This window comes from Bubalus bubalis, chromosome 15 (assembly GCF_019923935.1).
Source record: "Bubalus bubalis isolate 160015118507 breed Murrah chromosome 15, NDDB_SH_1, whole genome shotgun sequence".
Taxonomy (NCBI): Eukaryota; Metazoa; Chordata; class Mammalia; order Artiodactyla; family Bovidae; genus Bubalus; species Bubalus bubalis.
The window spans coordinates 71,682,407-71,702,555 of NC_059171.1; the positions used below are offsets into that span (position 1 = coordinate 71,682,407).

At 47.5% G+C, this 20,149-nt stretch overlaps 1 protein-coding gene across 8 annotated transcripts in view; it reads right to left on the reverse strand.

Annotated features, from left to right (window-relative positions):
• Positions 1-20,149, reverse strand: part of ASAP1 (ArfGAP with SH3 domain, ankyrin repeat and PH domain 1) — a 339,709-nt gene that overhangs the window by 223,856 nt on the left and 95,704 nt on the right. Inside the window, exon 1 of one of the 8 annotated variants that reach the window (XM_044928838.1) lies at positions 6,807-10,562. The exons of the other annotated variants lie outside the window; for them this stretch is intronic. Coding sequence (XP_044784773.1) covers positions 6,807-6,860 — 54 coding nt within the window. The 5' untranslated portion in view covers positions 6,861-10,562. Of the gene's footprint in view, positions 1-6,806; positions 10,563-20,149 lie in introns of those variants that run through there. 8 annotated transcript variants of the gene reach the window in all.

Here is a 20,149-nt window from a genome sequence, read left to right on the forward strand (position 1 = left end):
GAATGGAAATTCTAAGAAAATGAACACAATTTATTAGGACTTAAGAGCAGTCACTCCTACAATCAGCTTGGCTGTCAGTCTTCCGAAGTGGTTTTACAATTTCATTTCCTCTGTAGCAACTGCCATGGTTGCTTGAAGAAGCAACGGCACAGGAGCCCAGGACCCTAGTGAAGGATGCCTAGGCTCCGCCAAGGAAGCCCTGCAGCCAGAAAGAGAGCTGTTTGCTCGTCTAAGTCACTGTCGTGTGGGATCACGTAGCCAGAAGCAGCCCCCAGTTGCTGCTAATTTTAAAAGAACCATTTCTGTCCTTAAAAAAAAAAAGAAAGAAGGAAGGAAGGAAGGAAAAGTATGTTGAGAAAGATCCCTGGCACTCCCAGAGTATGGTCTTAAGAGAGTGAGTGAAAGTGAAAGTCTCTCAGTCGTGTCCGACTCTTTGCAACCCCATGGAACTCTCCAGGACAGAATACTGGAGTGGGGAGCTGTTCCCTTCTCCAAGGGATCTTCCCAACCCAGGGATCGAACCCACGTCTCCTGCACTGCAGGCAGATTCTTTACCAGCTGAGCCACCAGGGAAGCTCCAAATTTCCCAAAGGGCAGTCGCTTTCCTGTGAAAGTGTATGAGCCTCAGAGTGGAAGGGAGTGAGGACTCACGAGCCACAGAGATAGACAACTGCGAGAGGCAACGTGACAGAAAAGACAATCAATGAACTGGAAGTTCAAGCCCCACATCAGCCAACTGGGACGGAAACTCTAGGACTCCAGTGTCTACAAGACAAACAGCGATGAACCCAGTAGGTGGGGGGGGAGGGGCTGTTTCTCTCCAACTCTTCCACAAGGTACCCCTGAGCAGAGACAGGGCATGTCCTAAAGCACTTACTCTAGGCACATAATCCTAATAAAGTCTCTATTTTATCACCAAGGCTCATGTATGTTTTGCACTCTCCTGTACATCTCCTCCATATTTCCATATACCTCTAATTTAAATATGATGGTTTAAATATAAAATGACCATCGGTCACTTAAATGGCCTGAGTTCACACATTACCTACCACAACCTGGTCTTTGAGTAAAGCTGATGCACCCAGAAGCTATACCATGGGGTGTCCTGTAACCTCACCTCTCTCCTCCCAGGCCATCACATAAATCCCCAGAGAACACATTTCCTAGTATGAGATGCAAGGTTCTTAATAATCACAGATTTTCCTTCCTGTTATAATTTTCCACGATAAGATGCAATGATGTATGTGCAAGTGCCGAGTTCACAAGAGACGGTCAAAAGACAGCAGCTACATCTGAACCTAACGGATCTGACTGCTTTATCAAACTAAACCTGCTTGAAAACATGCAGCCGAATGTCCTCACCAGGGAGACCCAAGTCATAAGTTGTACTGAGGACGCTGCTGCTGACACGGTTCTTCGTATCTCTAGAGTTTCTTGTTGAGAAAAATGAGCCGTGGAGAAGACAAGAGAAGCAGCAAGTGAAACAGAAAAACAACAATAACAAAAATTCAATAAGACAACTGACAAAGGACGACTTACTAGGTAGGTATGTGCAGTGACAAGTTGCTTAGGACCTGAGAGATTAAAAATTCCTACTCAAGTTTAGCACCAAGAAGTCTTTCTGCAGATGAAGGTTGTGCCATCTGTGGTTGAAAAAAAAAAAAAGAAAATGCTGCACCTAGCCACGATTCCTTCTTTGTCTTAGATGCAAATAATTATGGAGTTACTACAATCTGCTGAACTCAGGAGTCTGCTGCCTCCCACAGAAGTTTTCTAGTGAATCTTCTCCCAAACTGCCTTCTTTCAACCTTGCATTCTCATCTTGAGTCTGCCATATCCTTCAGGCTACAGATGACATACCTGTCTTAAATAACTAACTAATATAGATCTGGGGGCAAGGGATTGGACAGGCGAAAGTAAATATTGACCTTTTTAAAAACAATTCCTTTTGTACTTGATGAGGACTCAGCTCAAAATAAATAATGCTATCTGGATTCAGTTCAATAAATATTTATTGAGTGCTTATTATGGTCAAAGCCTTACATTAGGGACTGTGAAGAATGCACAGAACACACAGTCCTTGCCAAGGTGAGTTTACAACCTGCGAGGAGAGATAGGACACACATATAAGTAACTAATGAAGGGCAGGATGTCATCAGGCAAGAAGAGCAATACAAAGACCCGTGTGTAGGGAAAGATCATTTCCAGGCCAGGGAGATTGAGAAAGTTTCAGGGAAGACACAGCACACACCCATAGGACCAGTTCCACCCAGACTTTGTGTTACTGTGGGCGTTTGTGGGGTCCAGCTGGATGAGAAAGACTCAGAGCAGAATGAGCAACGCAAAGAAAGTATCAATGCATCTGCTGCAAAGGAGACAGCACCCCAGTCATTAAAGACGAGTACCGCACAGAGATACAGGAGCCGGTGTCTCCTGAAGCACCAGAGTCAACTACCCCTAGCGAGGGCCTGGTAAGACCAGATGTTCTTCTGGCTTGTGTGCTTGGAGGGCAGGCCTCCCAAGGCTGAAGCAAACAGAAGCATGAATACCACCCGTTAGACACTTCATTCTGGGATGTGGGTTGAGAAAGAGGGGTGGAGACACTTGGGGTTTTTAAATACTGGTCAGGAGAATCAAGAGTAACATCTCTTGTTCCACTTTCCAGAAACCAACTAATAAGCCTTTAGAAGCTATAACTAACCTACAAGACATGGGGAAAGGCAGTACTCACTTGTCCTTGCTCTTGCAGATAAATATATGCCTTCTCAAGGTGGAGATTCCTACTTACTCGTCCCTGTACTGCTGGGTAAGAAAGTGAACACATTCCAATGCCTTGTGTAGCAGATCTGAGATTGCTGCCTTGTTGAAAATGCCATGGTCAACCTCTCCTCCTTCCCTCTGCCATCCATGACCCCTTTCTGACTCCCCAGCTCCAGCCAGGAATTCCCTCTCTCCTCCATGTGCCTTCAGCCTTTTGCAGACACCGCCTATGAACTTCATCTCTGTATCAGAAATATGTGGACAGGGACTTTCCTAGTGGGCCAGTGGCTGAGACTCTGTGCTTCCACTGCAGGGGGTGCAGGTTTGGTCCCTGCTTGGGGAACTAAGATCCCTCACATATAGATAAGCTTCCCTGGTGACTCAGATAGTCAAGAACCTGCCTGCAGTGCCGGAGACCCAGGTTCAATCCCTGGGTGGGGAAGATCCCCTGGAGAAGGGAATGGCCACCCACTCCAGTATTCTTACCTGGAGAATTCCACAGACAGAGAAGCCTGGCAGGCTACAGTCCATGGGGTCACAAAGAGTCAGACGTGACTGAGTGACTAACACACACATATATATACATATATAATTCTTAAAAAAAAAAAGAGAGAGAGAATTATGTGGTCATCCACAGGGAAACACAACAGATGTGTGATAATGGGCAGTAGGTGTCTCCCCTCTGGCCTCTGAGGCCCCTTAAGGGCATGCTCTTGCCTTTATACCCCACAGCCTAACAAAGTACTAGGCATGAAGATGACTCACCTGGATAAAACCCCAGAAACACAGGGGATCGGATGCAGGAGAGCTTCTCCCTTCTTGCTTAGAGCTGCCTGTGGTTTCCTTATAAGACTGCACCCCCATTCCCCCAGTGGCAATCCTCCTCCTGCCCTGCCAGCCAGCTCTTTTGGATGCAAACTAACAAAACGCTCTGGCTCCATCTCAGCAGAAGTAGAATCCAGCTTTGTGTAAAGAGCTGGGAGCTCTTAATCAGGAAGACTGGCCCATGCGGGCGGGGCCCTCCTGGTTCTGCAGAGATCATGACTCAGTCCCACTTCTCCTCCAGCTGTCTGTCAACTTCTGTGCTTCCAGAAATGTCAGGCTGGCTTTTCTTTTTCCAGAATGGAAGGTAAGCATCAGAGACTAGCAAGATTTCGGGCTGTCGCAGAAACAAGCAGGATGAAGGATGAAAGGATGAAGTCCATACCCAACTGGAGAGCTGGCTCCATCTTCAGAAAAGTGATTTTTAAAAAGCTAAAGGAAGGACTTCCTTGGTGGTCCAGTGGTTAAGACTTCACCTTCCAACGCTGGGGGTGCTGGTTCAATCCTGGGCCGGGGAGCTAAGACCCCACACACCTCACATCCCCAAAAATATCACAACAGAAAACAGAAGCAATACAGTAACAAATTCAAGAAAGACTTTAAAAACAAGTCCACATCAAAAACAAAAAAAAAATCATCTTACAAAATAAAAAGCTGAAGGTCTTTAAAGATTAACCTAAGTCTGACCCCTCTGTCTGAGGAAGAGGAAACGGAGTCAGGGTGAGATGTGACCTGGAGAATCGCCTGGCTGGAGCACGGACCTCAGATAACCAGGGGCACCTGTGCGTGCACCCAGTGACTCCGGTGTGTTCAAGGAGAGTTAATTACATCCTATTTAACTCTACATCAATTTAGGAAGCATAATTCATAAAATCAGTTAAAACACAGGCCTCAGATTTTATGGATACCCAAACAGGGCTATGAAATTTCAGTGGAACTTACCAACTTCATCAGTTTTATCCAGATGCACAAAGACTCACGGAACAAATGTTCGCACGGCTAACATCTTAACTGCTCAATATCCTTTTGAAAAAACATAAAGCCCCTGGCTAGTGGCAACTTGCTTCTTTGACTGGTGGCAGGAGAACGTGGGCATCTAAGCAAGGAGCACGAACAGCCTCCAGACAGTTGGCTCGGTAACCCTGAGTTCTGCAAAAGCCAAGCAAAGGCGACCGAAACCTTGCAAAACACAGGTTAACAGCTGAGACCACAAACCTCCAAAAGCCTGAGTGTCAGCTGCTGTCACTGGTGGCCCTGCTCTCAGGCCCTTCGGAGGTGAGGGCATCTTTTCCTAACCCAGGCCTTCCCAGCATCTTAGGGACCAGAATTCCCCTGACACGCTGGGAATGGGGAGGGAGGGGGAGACCAGCAGCACAGTGCTTTCAACACTTCCTTTTCCAAAAACTCAGACCAGCTTACAGCCGGCTCTTTCTGGGGGGCCACAACTGGTGGTTTCTTTTTAACTGTGAAGAGAATTTGACACATGAGAGAATTCTTTTCTTTCAAAGTATCTGAAGGCAAGCAGAAATGTCTAGACATTGACTCAGGGGATACAGGTGTCTAGTGCTGAGGACAACTTCGCACGGCACACGGCGAGGAAAGGCCGGCGAGGCACGACGCCCCCCTCACGTAGATGCAGGTGGCTTCCCTGGTGGCTCGGGGGCAAAGAACGGCCCGCCGATGCAGGAGACACAAGAGACGCAGGTTCGGTCCTAGGTCGGGAAGATCCCCTGGGGTAGGAAACAGCAACCCACTCCAGTATTCTTGCCTGGGGAATCCCATGGACAGAGGAGCCTGGTGGGCTATACTGTCCTTGTGGTCGCAAAGAGTCGGACATGACTGAGCAGCTAAACAACATGAGCACAGTGACAGGCACTTGTTCTTAGCCTACATGCTCTGTAAGCTCAAGCACACCTTGTCTGAATGACCATTCGTTGATTAACTGTTGGGCTGAGTATTTGGGGGCAAAGATGAAAGCATAGTCTCTGCTTACAGGTTCATGCTGTGGAGGGGTGAAATTCATAAACAACTACAGACCACAGAGCAAATCGAACTGTTATAACTGCACTAACTACCGCATCCTGATACACCAAGAGCCAGGACAAATGCCAGAAGCTACGCCAATGCTTTTCCAGCACCATCTCACCCACTCCTTACAAAACTGCTGTTGACATCGATCTTTCTGTTCTCATATTGTAGGTGACACGACTGAGGCTCAGAGACATTTGACTCCAAATCAGAATTGGTAACAGGGACTTCCCTGCTTACGCTGGAGGTCCAGTGGGTTAAGACTCTGCACTTCCAATTAAGGGGGCAAGGGTTCGAGTCCTGTTCTGGGAACTAAGATCCCACATTTGCTGGCATGGCCAAAAAAAAAAAAATTTTTTTAATTTTTGAAATAAATAAAATAAAAATTTGAGACAATTAGTAACAGTAACCATGGCTGTTACAGGGCACTAAAAATGTGGAAAACTGTGCTACATGAACACAGCTCACATGGAATTTTCTCATTCCAACCTCACAACAACCCTCTAAGTAGTATCACTGACACCAATTCACCAATGAGGAAATGCACAGAATTTCTGTAAGGAGCCTCAGCAAAGCTGGGTTAGGAGCCTAGGGCTTTCTGACTTGGTAGCAAGAACCCGTCACCACCACCCCCGCGTCAATGAGGCGGGGCGCTCTGCGGTATCAGAAGGCTCGGGGAGGAGGTGGCATGTGACACCGATGCCGTGGCTCCCTGCCTACCTCCCGGGGCCCATCCCTTCCTGCTGGGGACTGAGGAATGAGCAGAGCCCTGGCACGCCCATGCATGACGGAAAACGCAAGGGGCTTGCTTTTACAGGTCTGCCATTGTGACGGGAGGACTCCGGGCCCGCCTGCAAAACCAGAGACCTCGGCTGCCTGCAAGGGCCACGCTTCTCTCCTTCAATTCTTTCATTTTATAAAACAGTCAACTGCACCAGGGTCCCCAATTTAAGCACAAAGAAGCTGGAACACCTGCAGCCACTTCCCACCCCAAATTAACACAGGTTTGATGCAGAGCACGTACGGACTGGCATGTCTGAATGGTGGTCAGCGCGACCCTGCTGAGCTCCTGTGGCTGTCTCCCCCGAAAGAGGCTGGGCCAGCCTACTGGCCCTAATCAAACTGCATCAGCGGTGTTCACCTGGGGGCCTGGCAGAGGGTGGAGAAAACGTCCAACGAATGTAAATGTTCCAAACCTGAACGCGCTCACAACAGCCAGACGGCAAACATGCAGAAGCCGATTCTCCCATGGTAATCCCTATATCTCAAAGCAGAGCGTGAGCTGAATGCACCTCCCTACAGCACGTTATCCAGCCCTGGGACTTGGAACACGATCCCGAGGGAGAGATTCAGAGAAGAAGAGTAGTCTGTTTCTTTAAGATCTCTTCCCTTCCCGAGGCACCTGAACTTGAGCCTTTTAGATGCAGGCCCATCAGAGGCACCGTGGCTGATTCTCCCCGACCCCATCGGTCTCTGCACCACCAACGGGAAGCACCATTCGCTGGGAAGACGTGGACGGGTGCCTGGCAGGCAGCTCTGAGTAGCTATCTCTGCTCAGATGTAATGAGTAATTCTCCCTGTGCTCTGGTTCCACCAGGATTTGTCCTTGGACTTGAAACCGTAGCACTATTGAAAGAGTTGGTGATGACTATGGCCCTGTGCTTGGTCTGTCTTCTAACAGCTTTGCTCAGAAAGTCGATCATCCTCCCTGCCCCTGGCAGGCTGCTGCCCCCTGAACAACGCCAGGGACCTCATGGCTCGGGCTGGGGTCTTCCTCAGTGGCTCCAGGGGCATCTCCCAGCACAGGGGTGTGGCCCTCACAGCTGAAGACATCACCTTAATTACATGACTCCCAGGTGACTCTACTGAGATGGTAAAGAGGCCCACCGTGGAAGTTACCTACAATAATGAAAGTAATTTAAATGCCCACCAGCAGAGGGATGGTTGCTCAATCAAGGGACATCCACATAATAGAAAACTGTGCGGCCTTTAAATAGCTGGGAAATGTCCAGAATAAGCAAATCCATGAAGAGAGAAAACAGATTAGTTGAGGGACTAGCGGGCTTTGGAGGAAAATGGGGAGTGACTGTTAATGGGGTTCAGGGCTTTTGTGGGGAATGGTGTCATATGTTCAGTCGTGTCTGACTCTTTGTGACCCCATGGGCTCTAGCCTGCCAGGCTCCTCTGTCCATGGAATTTGCAGGCAAGAGCAATGGAGTGGGTTGCCATTTCCTACTCTGGGCACAAGGGGTGGGGTGGGGTGGGGCAGTGATACAGATGTTCTAAAATTGATTGTACAACTCTGAAAATGCTAAAAAAGATATTGAACTGTTTATTTTCAATGGAAGCACTATGGTATGTGAATTTCATCTCAATGAAGCTGTCATAAAAAAAATTATGGTTTGGGAGACTAACAACGTAGAGAAATGCTCAATATAATATTAAGGGGAAAAGGTAGGTTTTAAAGCAGATTATTTAATAAGATCCCGCTTTTGCAAAAACTTTAAAAAACAACACACACACACATTCACAGGCTTATTGCCGTCTACTAACTCTACTTCTGCCATCACTACTGAAACTGCCTAACATTTAATGAGTGTGCAAACCATGCACCCACCACTGATAAGTTATTTTCCGTGCATGTCTCACCTATCTTCACAACAGCCGGGTGAGATTGGTTCTGTGGTGGATGAGGAAATGGTCATGATGTATGGACACAAAAGACTTTGACCAAGTCCATGCAGTTGGTAGGTGGTGGTACAGAGGAGATCCAACGCCAGGAACATCAGACAAAAGCCTGGATGCTCTCGACCTCTGTGCCAAACTATACAGTGGCCAACAGTCTTCAGAGTAGTGAAAGCACAGGTGACTTAACCTTGATCTTATTTCTGTTACAAAAATTCCACATTAATTTTCAGACTAAGGAAAGACAAGAAATAGATGTAATTTTGACAACAAAAAAGCAAGGGGTTCCTGGACTTCCCTGGCAGTTCAGGGGTTAAGACTCCTCACTCCCAATGCAGGAGGTGTGGGTTCAATCCCTGGTCAAGAAATTAAGGTCCTGCATGCCACATGGTGTGACACCCAGCCCTCCCAAATAAGTAAGAAGTTCTATGCACCTACTGTCTATAATAGGCCATGGGCACAAATAGCACCTTGACCAGACAATATCACAGCAAATTATTTTCAAGAGGGAGATGTGCAGTGTTAATACAAAAAGCTGTAAAAACACTAGTAATCAGTTAAGGCTCAGTATAGACCATAAACAGTTGGAAGAGGGGAGGCCTCCTACACTAGCTGGGAATTCAGGGCACTAGGTTCCCTGACCAGATTTCTCCTAGTTGGAAAACGGCGTCTGCTTAAACCGTCCCCTTGAGGACCCCGAGGCTCTCTGAGGCCCCCGGTTTCAATTCAGGGTGGTACGTCTTTCCTCACCCCAAGCTCAGGATCGAGGGCAGGAGAGCTCTCTGGGCTGGCACTGCCCCCACTCCCACCCACGCTGCCCCTTCTCTGGGTCACACCACAATAGTTCCCCGAGTCACTTCTGGAAAGACTTCCAGCTCCGTCCCTACTTGGCTTCCATCATTCTTCTCAAGACGTGGCCCCCAGCTGCGGTGCAGACGTGGCCGGGAGTCTCCCCGTGGCGGACACCACCGAGCTCCCCAGCACTCACTTCCTCCTTGCACGGCCGCTACACTGTCTAGTGCAGAGCTAGGATCCAGGACCTGGGGTTCCTTCCTCCCTCTTCTGAGGGGCTCCTGTGTCAGGCGCCCCAGGAGGCCAGCTGGTCCAAAGGCACCACCTTACAGACGTAGAAAGTAGCGGGGGTGGGTGGCTGCGAAACTGGTGCAGAGCCCAGTGACACTGGGGGCCTCAGTTTGGGCCTCCTGTGCAAACACATTCCTGCCTCATTAAATGGGGACCAAAAACTCCAGGTGTTTCCAAAATTTTAAAATTGAGCATCTTTTACATTTTAAGAAGAACTCTGAAACAGGAACTACATAGTCAAGCATATAAATGCACCAATTCATTCAATAAAAAAACGTCCACCCACCTACGATATGCGTACCTCTGCCGGGGCAGCCTCTGATAGCGCCATCCCGAGTTTTCCCGGGAGAAAACCCCCAGGGCAGGGCGAGCAGCCATATTTATTAATCAACTGGGACCACACAGCCCTAGTTTCTCAAACAATTTTTAAGTCAACACACCCAGCAGCCCTAAATCAACACTTCCCTCCTGTCCTGCCCCCACAGCGAGGGGTGTCTGATGCCTCAGCTACTGCCCCGGCTTGCAATGAGAGATGGTTGTAATCTAATTTCCAATTTGTCAAGCAGGACATTTTCACTGCAGCTAGACCCAGCTGGAAATGAATCCCTTCCACACACATACCCCCAACACAACATAAAACAAAAAGACGGAGAAAGGCAGAGCGGGAGATTGATGGCTTCATCTAATCAAATGGAACAGCCATGAAATAAAGCCAATACCATCACTATGGGTGTGCTGCCTGCCTCACTGAAGTCCATCCCACCCTGGGCCTTTGCTCAAAGGGTGTCCTCTGCCTGGAATGCTGTACTCATCTGTCCTTCATGGTCCAGGTCAGAAGGGACGCTGCAAGCTCTCTCCGGCTGGAACCAGTTGTGGCTCTGGTTGCACTCCCCGAGCCATGCGACCCAGCTTCACAGCACTGTCCACTACACTTAACTCTGCACCCTCTCCCTAGTCCCCATTCGCCTGCAAACACCTTTGGGGCAGAAATCATATGTCTAATTCATTCTGTTACCCACCCCCCCTCAGCATCCAACACAGAATGGGCACACACCAGGTGCTCAAACAATGTGAGAAGCAAATTAAACTTAGTCTGATGTTGGGGGGGTGGGGAATGCAGCTTCCCAGGTAGCTCAGTGGTAAGGAATCTACCTGCCAATGCAGGAGAATGAGGGTTTGATCAGTAAGATCCCCTGGAGCAGGAAATGACAACCCACTCCAGTATTCTTCCCAGGATAATCCCATGGACAGAGGAGCCTGGTGGGCTATATATAGTCCATGAGGTTGCAAAGAGTTGGACCCAACCGAGCATGCACACAGTCTGATGGGAGGCCTTCCCGAGCAGTTGAGATTTTTTTACAGCCATAAGGAATCTGTCCTCTGGGTAAGCTTTACGATGGATCTCTGTCTCCATCCCCATATTAAATGAGTATTTATGCCTGTATATGAGGTGGGAAAGATTATAGGATTCTAACCAATAAATCCAACAGTGTATTTTTTTATCATGTGAGAATCCAGCCTATCTTTATATACCGCCCTTCTTGAGCCTATAAACTGACTCAAATAGAGAATTAAACATGAAGCCATGAAGAATATGTTGAACCCAATTTACTGTTTGTTTGGGTTGGTTTGGGGGGTCATATTTTTGATTGGGTCATATTATTTCAGGACCTCTATCTGGAATTTTTCATGCAACTCTTGATCAAATGATCTGATTTACTGGAGTTTCCAGTGAAACTTCTTGCTTCTGCTCTGTGCTTTCGCTGACGACACTGCCTGGGCCATCCCGGGTCTCCACACCCATCACCACAGCCAGTGGCTCCAATGGAAACACTCTCACTCCCTAGTGTCTCGCTGAGAAAGGAAACCCCATTTGCCCATAAACCCATCCACCCCATTTGCACCTTTGAATACTCAATTCCATTTCAAATTAAATAACCACTTTTATACTGGTTTCTGTGATGATGTAATGGTAGTTTAGCTCAAGTTACTGTTGTTTGTACACCGTCAAAAAATAACACAGAGAACTAATTTTACTTCAACACTTTAAAAATTTCATAATTCCAAATCCAAATGGAATTTAACACCAATAGCAATGCTTTTGAAAGTATTCCAGAATGCAAAAGGACTTTTCTTTCTCATATCAAAAAAAAAAATTTTTTTTTCTTTCTCTTAAATAGCTGAGAATAGAAAAAAAAGCTTCCCTCTCTAGTTAATTTCATGTCAACTTACTTTCTACTTCCCTTATCACTTCTTTCAAAGTCAAAGGGTGATCTTTACTCACTCCCCGACCAGGAAGGAGAAGCCCACCAACTGGCCACTGGCTGCCCTTAATGTAAAGACAAAATTTTCATTAAAAAAAATTATATATTTCAGAAAATATTTCTTAAAAATAAAAACCCAACAAATTTATAGTGGCAAGAGAGAAATATCTCTTAAAAAGGGAAAATAAAGTGAAAGTGTCTTCACATTACAGAATGAACTAGAAATAAAAACATATGCAAAGATGCTGTGAGCATAAAACCATTCAACCTTTTATGATAACTTTTGTTAGGAGCTCTAACCAGATCGTGCTCTCAAATATCATGGGGAAATTACAACTATACATCTATAGACTCTCTTTCTATCTACCCCTCATGTCCTAAAAGCTCTCCCCCATCCAAACCCACTGGATCACTTAAAAGGTGATTTAAAAAAGAATTATAACCCCAAATACTAACTTTGATCATCTTCAGGTGATGGAATTATAGGCAACTTTCACATTCTCCTTTCTTTCTACAATAAATAGGCATGGCTCTAACAATAGTAAAGATACGGCAGGACATTCCCCATCCTGAAGCAGAACAGTTTATATCAAATGGTCACAAAAATAAAAAAATCATATTTTTGCTGATTGTCTTGATAAAATGAAGCCCCACTGCAACTTCCTGGTGGTTCAGTGGTTAAGAATCGGCCTTCCAACACAGGGGGATGCGAGTTCGATTCCTGGTTGGGGAACCAAGACTCCCCTGTGCCACAGAGCAACGAAGCTTCTGCACTACAGCTAGAGAAAGCCTGCTCATGTGAATGACAAGTCTGCAGTCAAAATAAAAACTAAAAACTAATAAATAAATAAACTCTGTCACAGACTATTAGATGTATTTTAACAGAGGCTTGCTTCTTGAAGGAAAAGTATGACAAACCCAGACAGCACAGTAAAAAGACAGAGACATCACTTTGCCGACAAAGGTCTGTATAGTCAGAGCCATGGTTTTTCCAGTAGTCATGTATGGATGTGAAAGTTGGACCATAAAGAAGACTGAGCAAGGAAGAACTGATAGTTTCAAACTGTGGTGCTGGTGAGGACTCTTGAAGAGTCCTTTAGACTGCAAGGAGGTCAAACCAAAGTCAAATCAAACTAAAGGAAATCAACCTTAAATATTCACTGGAAGGACTGATGCTGAAGTTCCAATTCTTTGGCCACCTGATGGAAAGAGCCGACTCATTGGAAATGACCCTGATGCCGGGAAAGACTGAAAGCAAAAGGAGAAGGGAGCAGCAGAGGATGAGATGGCTAGATGGCATCATCAACTCAACGGACATGAGTTTGGGAAAACTCCAGGAGAACAGTGGAGGACAGAGGAGCCTGCTGTGCTACAGTCCATGGGATCACAAAGAGCCAGACAGGACTTAGTGACTGAACAACAACAATATTATACTGTCCCACAGAAGGCATCCACCACTACCAGTAGTCCTAGGAAGCCCCACAGGTGCCAGGCCGGGTGGGAACAAGGACAAGGTCAGGGAACAACAGTTGGGAAAGGTGATATCAGGTCCAAGGGAAAGAGAGTCAGGGAGAAGCCAAGGAGGCTCAGCAAGGCAGAAGGAGGGCAGAGGGGCACCCGACTCTAGGCCTGGTGGCCAAAGAGACTGAACGTTGTCCCGGAAGCCACGGGGAGCTACTGAGGCCCCACATGCAAGGAGTTACCCCTGCATTTCCAGGTAACAAAAATCTGGTGTATCAAGTACGCTTCTCAGGTAATGGAAAAAGAAAAGCATGTGATGAAATGCTATCACGAAACTGCAGCCCTTCATTCATCTAGTAATTACTGAAGTCTCCTAGAAGCCTCTGCTCCCAAGAGCCCCACCTGCTCTTCACTCAAAACCAGCTAGAGTTGAGGAGACCAGGTACATGGGCTCTTTCACTTTTAAACTAGAAGATGGGGAACCAAGTTCAACCAACAGTGCATGCCATAAAGCAAAGACAGTTATCTTGAGATTATTCCACAGTTCCTCAAAAATCACTCTGACGGCTTACAAATTACTTCCAGTTGTAGAATGTGACCAAAATAAACTTTTATTTAACAGCTCGGGGGGGGAAACAAAACACAAAATGAATGAAAGGCCTGTTCTGTTTTGTGCGTGGCGACTTCCTGTTCTTTTCCCTCTTTGGGCAGCCCTGTACCGTATCACAGAGTGCTTTTTATACTATGACAGCAACACAGATCTTCTTTCAGACTTGGGGAAAAAGTGGGCATCCTCTCACATGGCAACAGCTCACCATTTACCAAGATAAAATAGCAGGGGGATTGAGAAAAGTCATCTCATTAGCAAAGTACTTTTATCTTAAACAGACCTTCCCTTTAGATGATACAAATACATCCCCAGACCTTCACACCTCAGACCTGGCAGCACATTAAGCCTCTCTCTGTTTCATTGCTACCTTCCCGGGGCTGTGCTCATTCCCCAAATTCTCTGATTGCACTGTTCTGTCATTGACACAAGAAGCCTCAAGATGCCTGATTTATTCTCTCCTCCCTGCAGAGTGAACTCAAGGAGGCTTCCTGCCCTTACTTCCTATTCCACTGTGAGCATCATCTCCTCCAAACTATTAATACTCTCAGCCTGGGTACTGAGAGAGTATCCTTACTCCCTTCCCTCTCATTTGAAGGCCCTGACCATCTTCATCACCAGAATGACCACTGATTGGACACCTATCATGGAGCAGACCCTCCTCCACCAGGCACTGAAAGAGACTAACTCACTTCATTCTCACTATCGTTCAGTGCATGAGTTCTGTTTCCACAGATGAAGAATGTCAGTGCATGAGTTCTGTTTCCACAGATGAAGAAACTAAGGTCCAAAGCAACTGAGGCAGAGAGGGGTACGATATTGATAAACTGACAACAGTGAGTGACACAGCCAGGATCCAAACCCACGTCCACCAGATGCATACCCTGCATGGTCACACTCACTTCTGCTGAGAACTGACAGGGTGAATTGCCCTATCCGTGTATATTGGAATATGGAGGGATTGTGACCCACAGCCAGGAACCAACAGTGCCTGGAGAGTACAGAGTCATCCAAGTGGAGAAAGAGATGGAAAGAGCTGGAAGTCAGATTCTGGGCTTGACTCTGCCTCTTGTGGTGATCAAGGGAACAGAGCCCTTCTGCCGAGGCTGTGCTGCCCACCCCCTCCTCCTGGTGACACCCGGGGCTCTCTGGTCAGTGAGAGACGTCAGAGGTCATCTGGGAAATGGGGCTCCTGGGAAAGCCCCGCCAGCAAGTCAGGAGTGAGCACTGTACATGTGAGCCTCAACAAGAGATCAGTAAGCCTGTTATGGCAACTTCTTTTATAACACCGCTGAGTCAGTCCCGTGATTTGCAATAAATTTTCAGGATGTTAAAAAAAAAAAAAGCCAACTGCAGGCACCTGAATGATTCAGAAGTCTGATTACTAGGATACGAGGTTTCCACGTGAGATAGGGGAATGGAGGCCCAGGGTGGGGGCAGGCTACATGCCTCAGAGACCACCACGCACTGCTGAGTCACTGCCCAGCAGGGGTGGGCACCTGGGATGTACACATGACAAAAAGAAGCCTCAGAAACAGCCCTTTCCAAATAGGCAGGTCTCCCACTCCTGTGACCCAAGATAAATGTTTACCGAAAGGATGAATGATTAGTCGCTCCTAGGAAAAGATTCTTGCCTCACACTTAATCACAGCAGTGGACAAGAAGGTAAAGGTAAACAAAGGTGTGTGCACACGTGTACGTGTATGTGTTTTCATGTACGTGTGTGTGTGTGGGGACCAGTGGTTTTCCTCCTTGCTACTCACAGTGTGGCCTCTAGACCAGCCACGGCAGCATCACTTGACAGCTTGTTAGAAATGCAAAATACTGGGCCTTTCCCAACACCAACTAAATGAAAATAAGCATTTTAACAAACTTCCCAGGTAACCTATATGCACAGGAAACTTTGAGAGACATTGGCCTACATCTAGGAAACACATTCAAAGCAAAATGTATAAAGACAAGGCAATAAACTAAAAGAATGCCTCCAAGGTGTTTCAGTCACTTTAGTCCTGCCTGACTCTTCTCGACCCCATGGACTGTAGACCAACAGGCTCCTCTGTCTATAGGATTCTCCAGGCAGGAATACTGGAGTGGGCTGCCATTCCCTCCTTCAGGGGATCTTCCTGACACAAGGATTGAACCCTCGTCTCCTGTGTCTCTTGCACCGCAGGTGGATTCTTAACCGCTTGAGCTATTAATGCAGCCCCTGCCTCCTAGGTACCAAACAGCAAAGAGTGAGGCTGGATGAACGGTGTCCACACTCATCATGTGACGTGACAGAAGGATTCAGAAAAGCTGCAAACTCTTTAGATTTTGGGAGGCGCATGGTAAAGCTAACCAAGGGGAAACAACTATTTTTGGACAGTCCTCAGTGGCACCCCACTCCAGTACTCTTGCCTGGAAAATCCCATGGATGGAGGAGCCTGGTAGGCTGCAGTCCATGGGGTCGCAAAGAGTCGGACAGGACTGAGTGACTTCACTTTCACTTTTTACTTTTATGCATTGAAGAAGGAAATGGCAACCCACTCCAGTGTTCTTGCCTGGAGAATCCTAGGGACTGGGGAGCCTGGTGGGCTGCCGTCTATGGGGTCGCACAGAGTCGGACCCAACTGAAGTGACTTAGCAGCATTTCAATTAGTTACTAAACCAAAAAAAGAACCTATGTGTATCCTGAGTTAGCAATGCTAGAGAGGTAGAGAGGCAGAAAGGGAAATTTTGTTCTGCACCAGAAACAGACATCAGACCCAGGAGAACAGCCGGAACAAAGTTAAGGCCAGGACAATTTGAGAGGAACTATTGCTCCATCAAAGAGCTCCAGGTAGAGGCAAGCATCTCCTTCCATCTCCCAATAAGCAAACAGCTGGAGGGCTTCAGCAAGCCCCGAGCCAACAAGTGACTCTCGGGGCTGGCGGCAGAGCCTGCAGGATGCCGGGCAATGAGGATTCTAGTCCAGCCATGGGGACAGAAGGATCTCTCCCCAGTCAAGCTGCTTACTTGTGTTGGCCAAACCAACCTTCAGTGCAACATCAATAATTAAATAGCACTCGACCGAAATTAATAATGCAATAAATGGGCTATTATGGGGAGCTTCCCTCTTACTGTAAGGGGCTTGAAAAAAGCCCAGTGGGGAGCTTGAAAAATGTTACCAAAGATGCTAGTATTTTTAAGCAGCTGATGCAGACACAAGATACACAGCTTTTGTGTTTATCAAAGTCCACAATTTGGCACCGGGACAGGAAAAAGTCCACAAAGTTTCTAATAAGAAACCACTGGCTCTTAAAAACAAACAAAAACAGTTATATTCTTCTGGGGCAGCAAGGGAGGGGTGGTTGGGAATCACCCACACAGAAGCCACCAGCAACTAAACATACTGGCAGCAAACTGTAACTGACAAGGCCAGCTCTGGGGAAACGGTTCAGTGGCCAGAGAGCTGCCCCTCCCCTCAAGAGGGACTCCTTGCACTGGGAGGTCAGGGGGCGCCACGGCTGTCTGCTTGCCCTTCTGGCTGCCTTGTCCAGGGGTAATGGAAGGAAAACGAAGTTCGGAGTCAGGAGAAGAGAGTTTAATAAGTTCCAGCTCTACCACTTACACTAAAGCTATCTGACTGCGCAGGGCCTAGAATTTACTCATCAAGTGACAATAACAGGGTTTCCCTGGTGGTTCAGTGGCAAAGAATCCGCCCGCCGGTGCAGGAGACACAGGTTCGACCCCTGATCTGGGAAGATCCCACGTGCCACGGAGCAGCTGGGCCCATGCACCACAACTACTGAGCCTGTGTTCTAGAGCCTGGGAGCTGCAATTACTGAGTCCACACGCCACAACTACTGAAGCCCAAGCGCCCTAGAGCCTGTGATAAACTATAGTGAGAAAGAATATTTTAAAAAAGGATGTGTGTGTGTGTATATACATACATGTATAACTGAACCACTTTGCTGTCCAGCAGAAACGTTGTAAATCAACTATACTTCAATTAAAAAGAAAATTCTGCTGAAAGAACTCAGAATAAATAAAAAAAAAAAACAGGCACTGAGCACTCAGTATAAATTTAAAGAAGCAAGACAGTCATTATGTAGATTTTCAGTCTAGTTCTAGCCTAGACACAGACAGGCGTGTCAATCAGTAACAAAAATGGAGGGTGCTGGGCCCTTGATGTCTGCCTTGGGCATGGGCCTGGGCGCGCTGCAGAGACAGATGCTGACGCATCTCTTATCAGATGGAGGCCCTTCCCTAACGCTGCCCTCCTCCGTGGTCCACACCTCCAACACCTGCCAGAGGAAGGAGAACTTTGGACCGGGGGAAAAAGTAGGGGGACAGTCTCACAGCAAACCACCGAGAGGAAGGAGGGGGAAAAGGGAAGAGGCTCTGAAAAAGCCACTGGTGCCACTTACATCCTACCCCGCAGACGAGGCGAGAGCCGCACAGAATTCTTCCCAAGGATTCTGAAGTTCTGGGATGAAAATAGCCAGAAAAACTGCAGGGCCCGACGCCTCAGGGCTGTGGCGCTGAGTTTCTGGAGGAAAGCGCTAACTCCACAATTCCTCGTTTATTTCCATTCTGAACGCCACCGTCGTACGGCGGCTGCCAGAAGGGCCCCAGCTCTGCTGCACCTGTGTCCTTTTGTTCTCACATTCTTCATGTGTTCGTTGAAATTCCATGGATCGCAAAAGGGATGCTGAGACTCAGAAGGGAAAAGCTGAAACCACCGCGTTTACAGAAACACAGGGTCCCTGGGGCAAAGGAAAGGGAGCAGGCTTGGCGATCTGTACTGGACACACAAGTCACGTCCAGTGTCCCCTCGAGGCAAGAAAAGACCCCAGGGCGGGCCCCCTCAGACCGGGGCACACACCTCCCTCTGAGGTTCTTCCACTTGCTGGCCAGCGACCCATGCCATAACCTGCTGTGGAGGGCGGTGGTTCTCCAGATCTGTCCCACTAACCACTTGCCTCTGATTCCCCACTGATAACCTATACAGCACCCTGGCTTTTCAGAAGTTAGGTCTCCAAGGGCAATAAAAATGAATCCACTCCCAAGAGAGCCCCTGTTAGAAATGCTAAGTTCTGAATACTAATTAAGCATGCTGGTCCTTCCCAAACAATCAAGTCCTAACATGTCCATGATAATTAACAGAAAATAAATGTTATTGCAATGGACTGAGTGTTTGCATGCTCTCAAAAGTCAGATGACGAACACCTAGCCTTCTAATGAGACAGTATTAGGGGGTGGAGCCTTTACTGGGTGGAGCCCTCACAGTGGGTCGAGTGCCTTTACAAAAGAGACCCCTCATCCCGTCCCCACGAGGACACAGCAGAAAGACAGTTGTCTGCAACCGAGAAGAGGGTTCTCACTAGAAGCCAACCGTGACGACACCTGACCTCAGACTTCCAGGCTCCGTAACTGTGAGAAACAAGCTTCTGTTGTTGATAAGGCAACGTGTCTAGGGTAATTTGTTTTAGCAGCCTGAACTAAGATATATTAATATAATCCTCTCAGGAAATGAGAGCTGGGTGGGCAGGGAGGTGGTAGTGGAGAGCTTTCCTTCCATCTCGTGAAAATTAAAAGTACTAAAGGCTGGAGGAATCTTCCGACTTCTCACGGAGCTGTTTTCTCGCATTTGCTTTGGTTTTATAACAGTCTTTGAACTTTCTCCTACCCTCAACCTGACATCGCTCCCTTGCACCAAGACATTCTGTCTTCTACAGAGAGTGGCCAGGGGCCAGCCTTGCTAACAAGACCCTCTGATCCTGTAATCTTCTCTGCACATAAGAGGGTGAGAAACAGCTCCCCACGGGAATGGCGTTTATAACTACCATTTGCATCTAGCACTTACTACGTACCAAAGCAGACCATGAGGTGCCTAATAGCCATTATCTCATCCAGCCTCACAGCAACCCTCTCAAAACCTACTGTGCACATTTAACGGGTGAAAAAAGAGGGGCAAGGCACTGAGGGATAAGACTCTCCAGGGAGTTTATGACGCTTCACTCGCAGCCACTCACTCACCCCATGACAGCCTCATGCCGTAGGGCAGCATTAATACCCCAGTGATTCAGGGAGTTTGTGCCAGGGCACAGAGAAGTCAAGTCACTTGCCCAAAATAGCACAGTTAGGAAGGGGCAATGAACAGTGCCTACCTTAATGGTTGCTGTGGGGTTTCAATGAACGGACGCAGTCAGTCGTATCTAACACAGCAAGCACTTAATAAAAACAAGCGGCTACAGTGAAAGTACCCTCATATGGGAAGTGTTCCCAAAGAGGAGCCAGCAACAGCAACCGGAGATGGATGTCAGGTGGATAAAGAGGGGCTCTCCTCCAAGAACATTACCCCAAACAGCTGTAGAGTCCACAGCCGCCCCGGCTAACCTGCAGTGTCTCTGCCGACTCAACCTGGCCATGCACAAGGGCGCGGAACTTCTTCGTTCCTGCTATTAAAAGCCTGCAA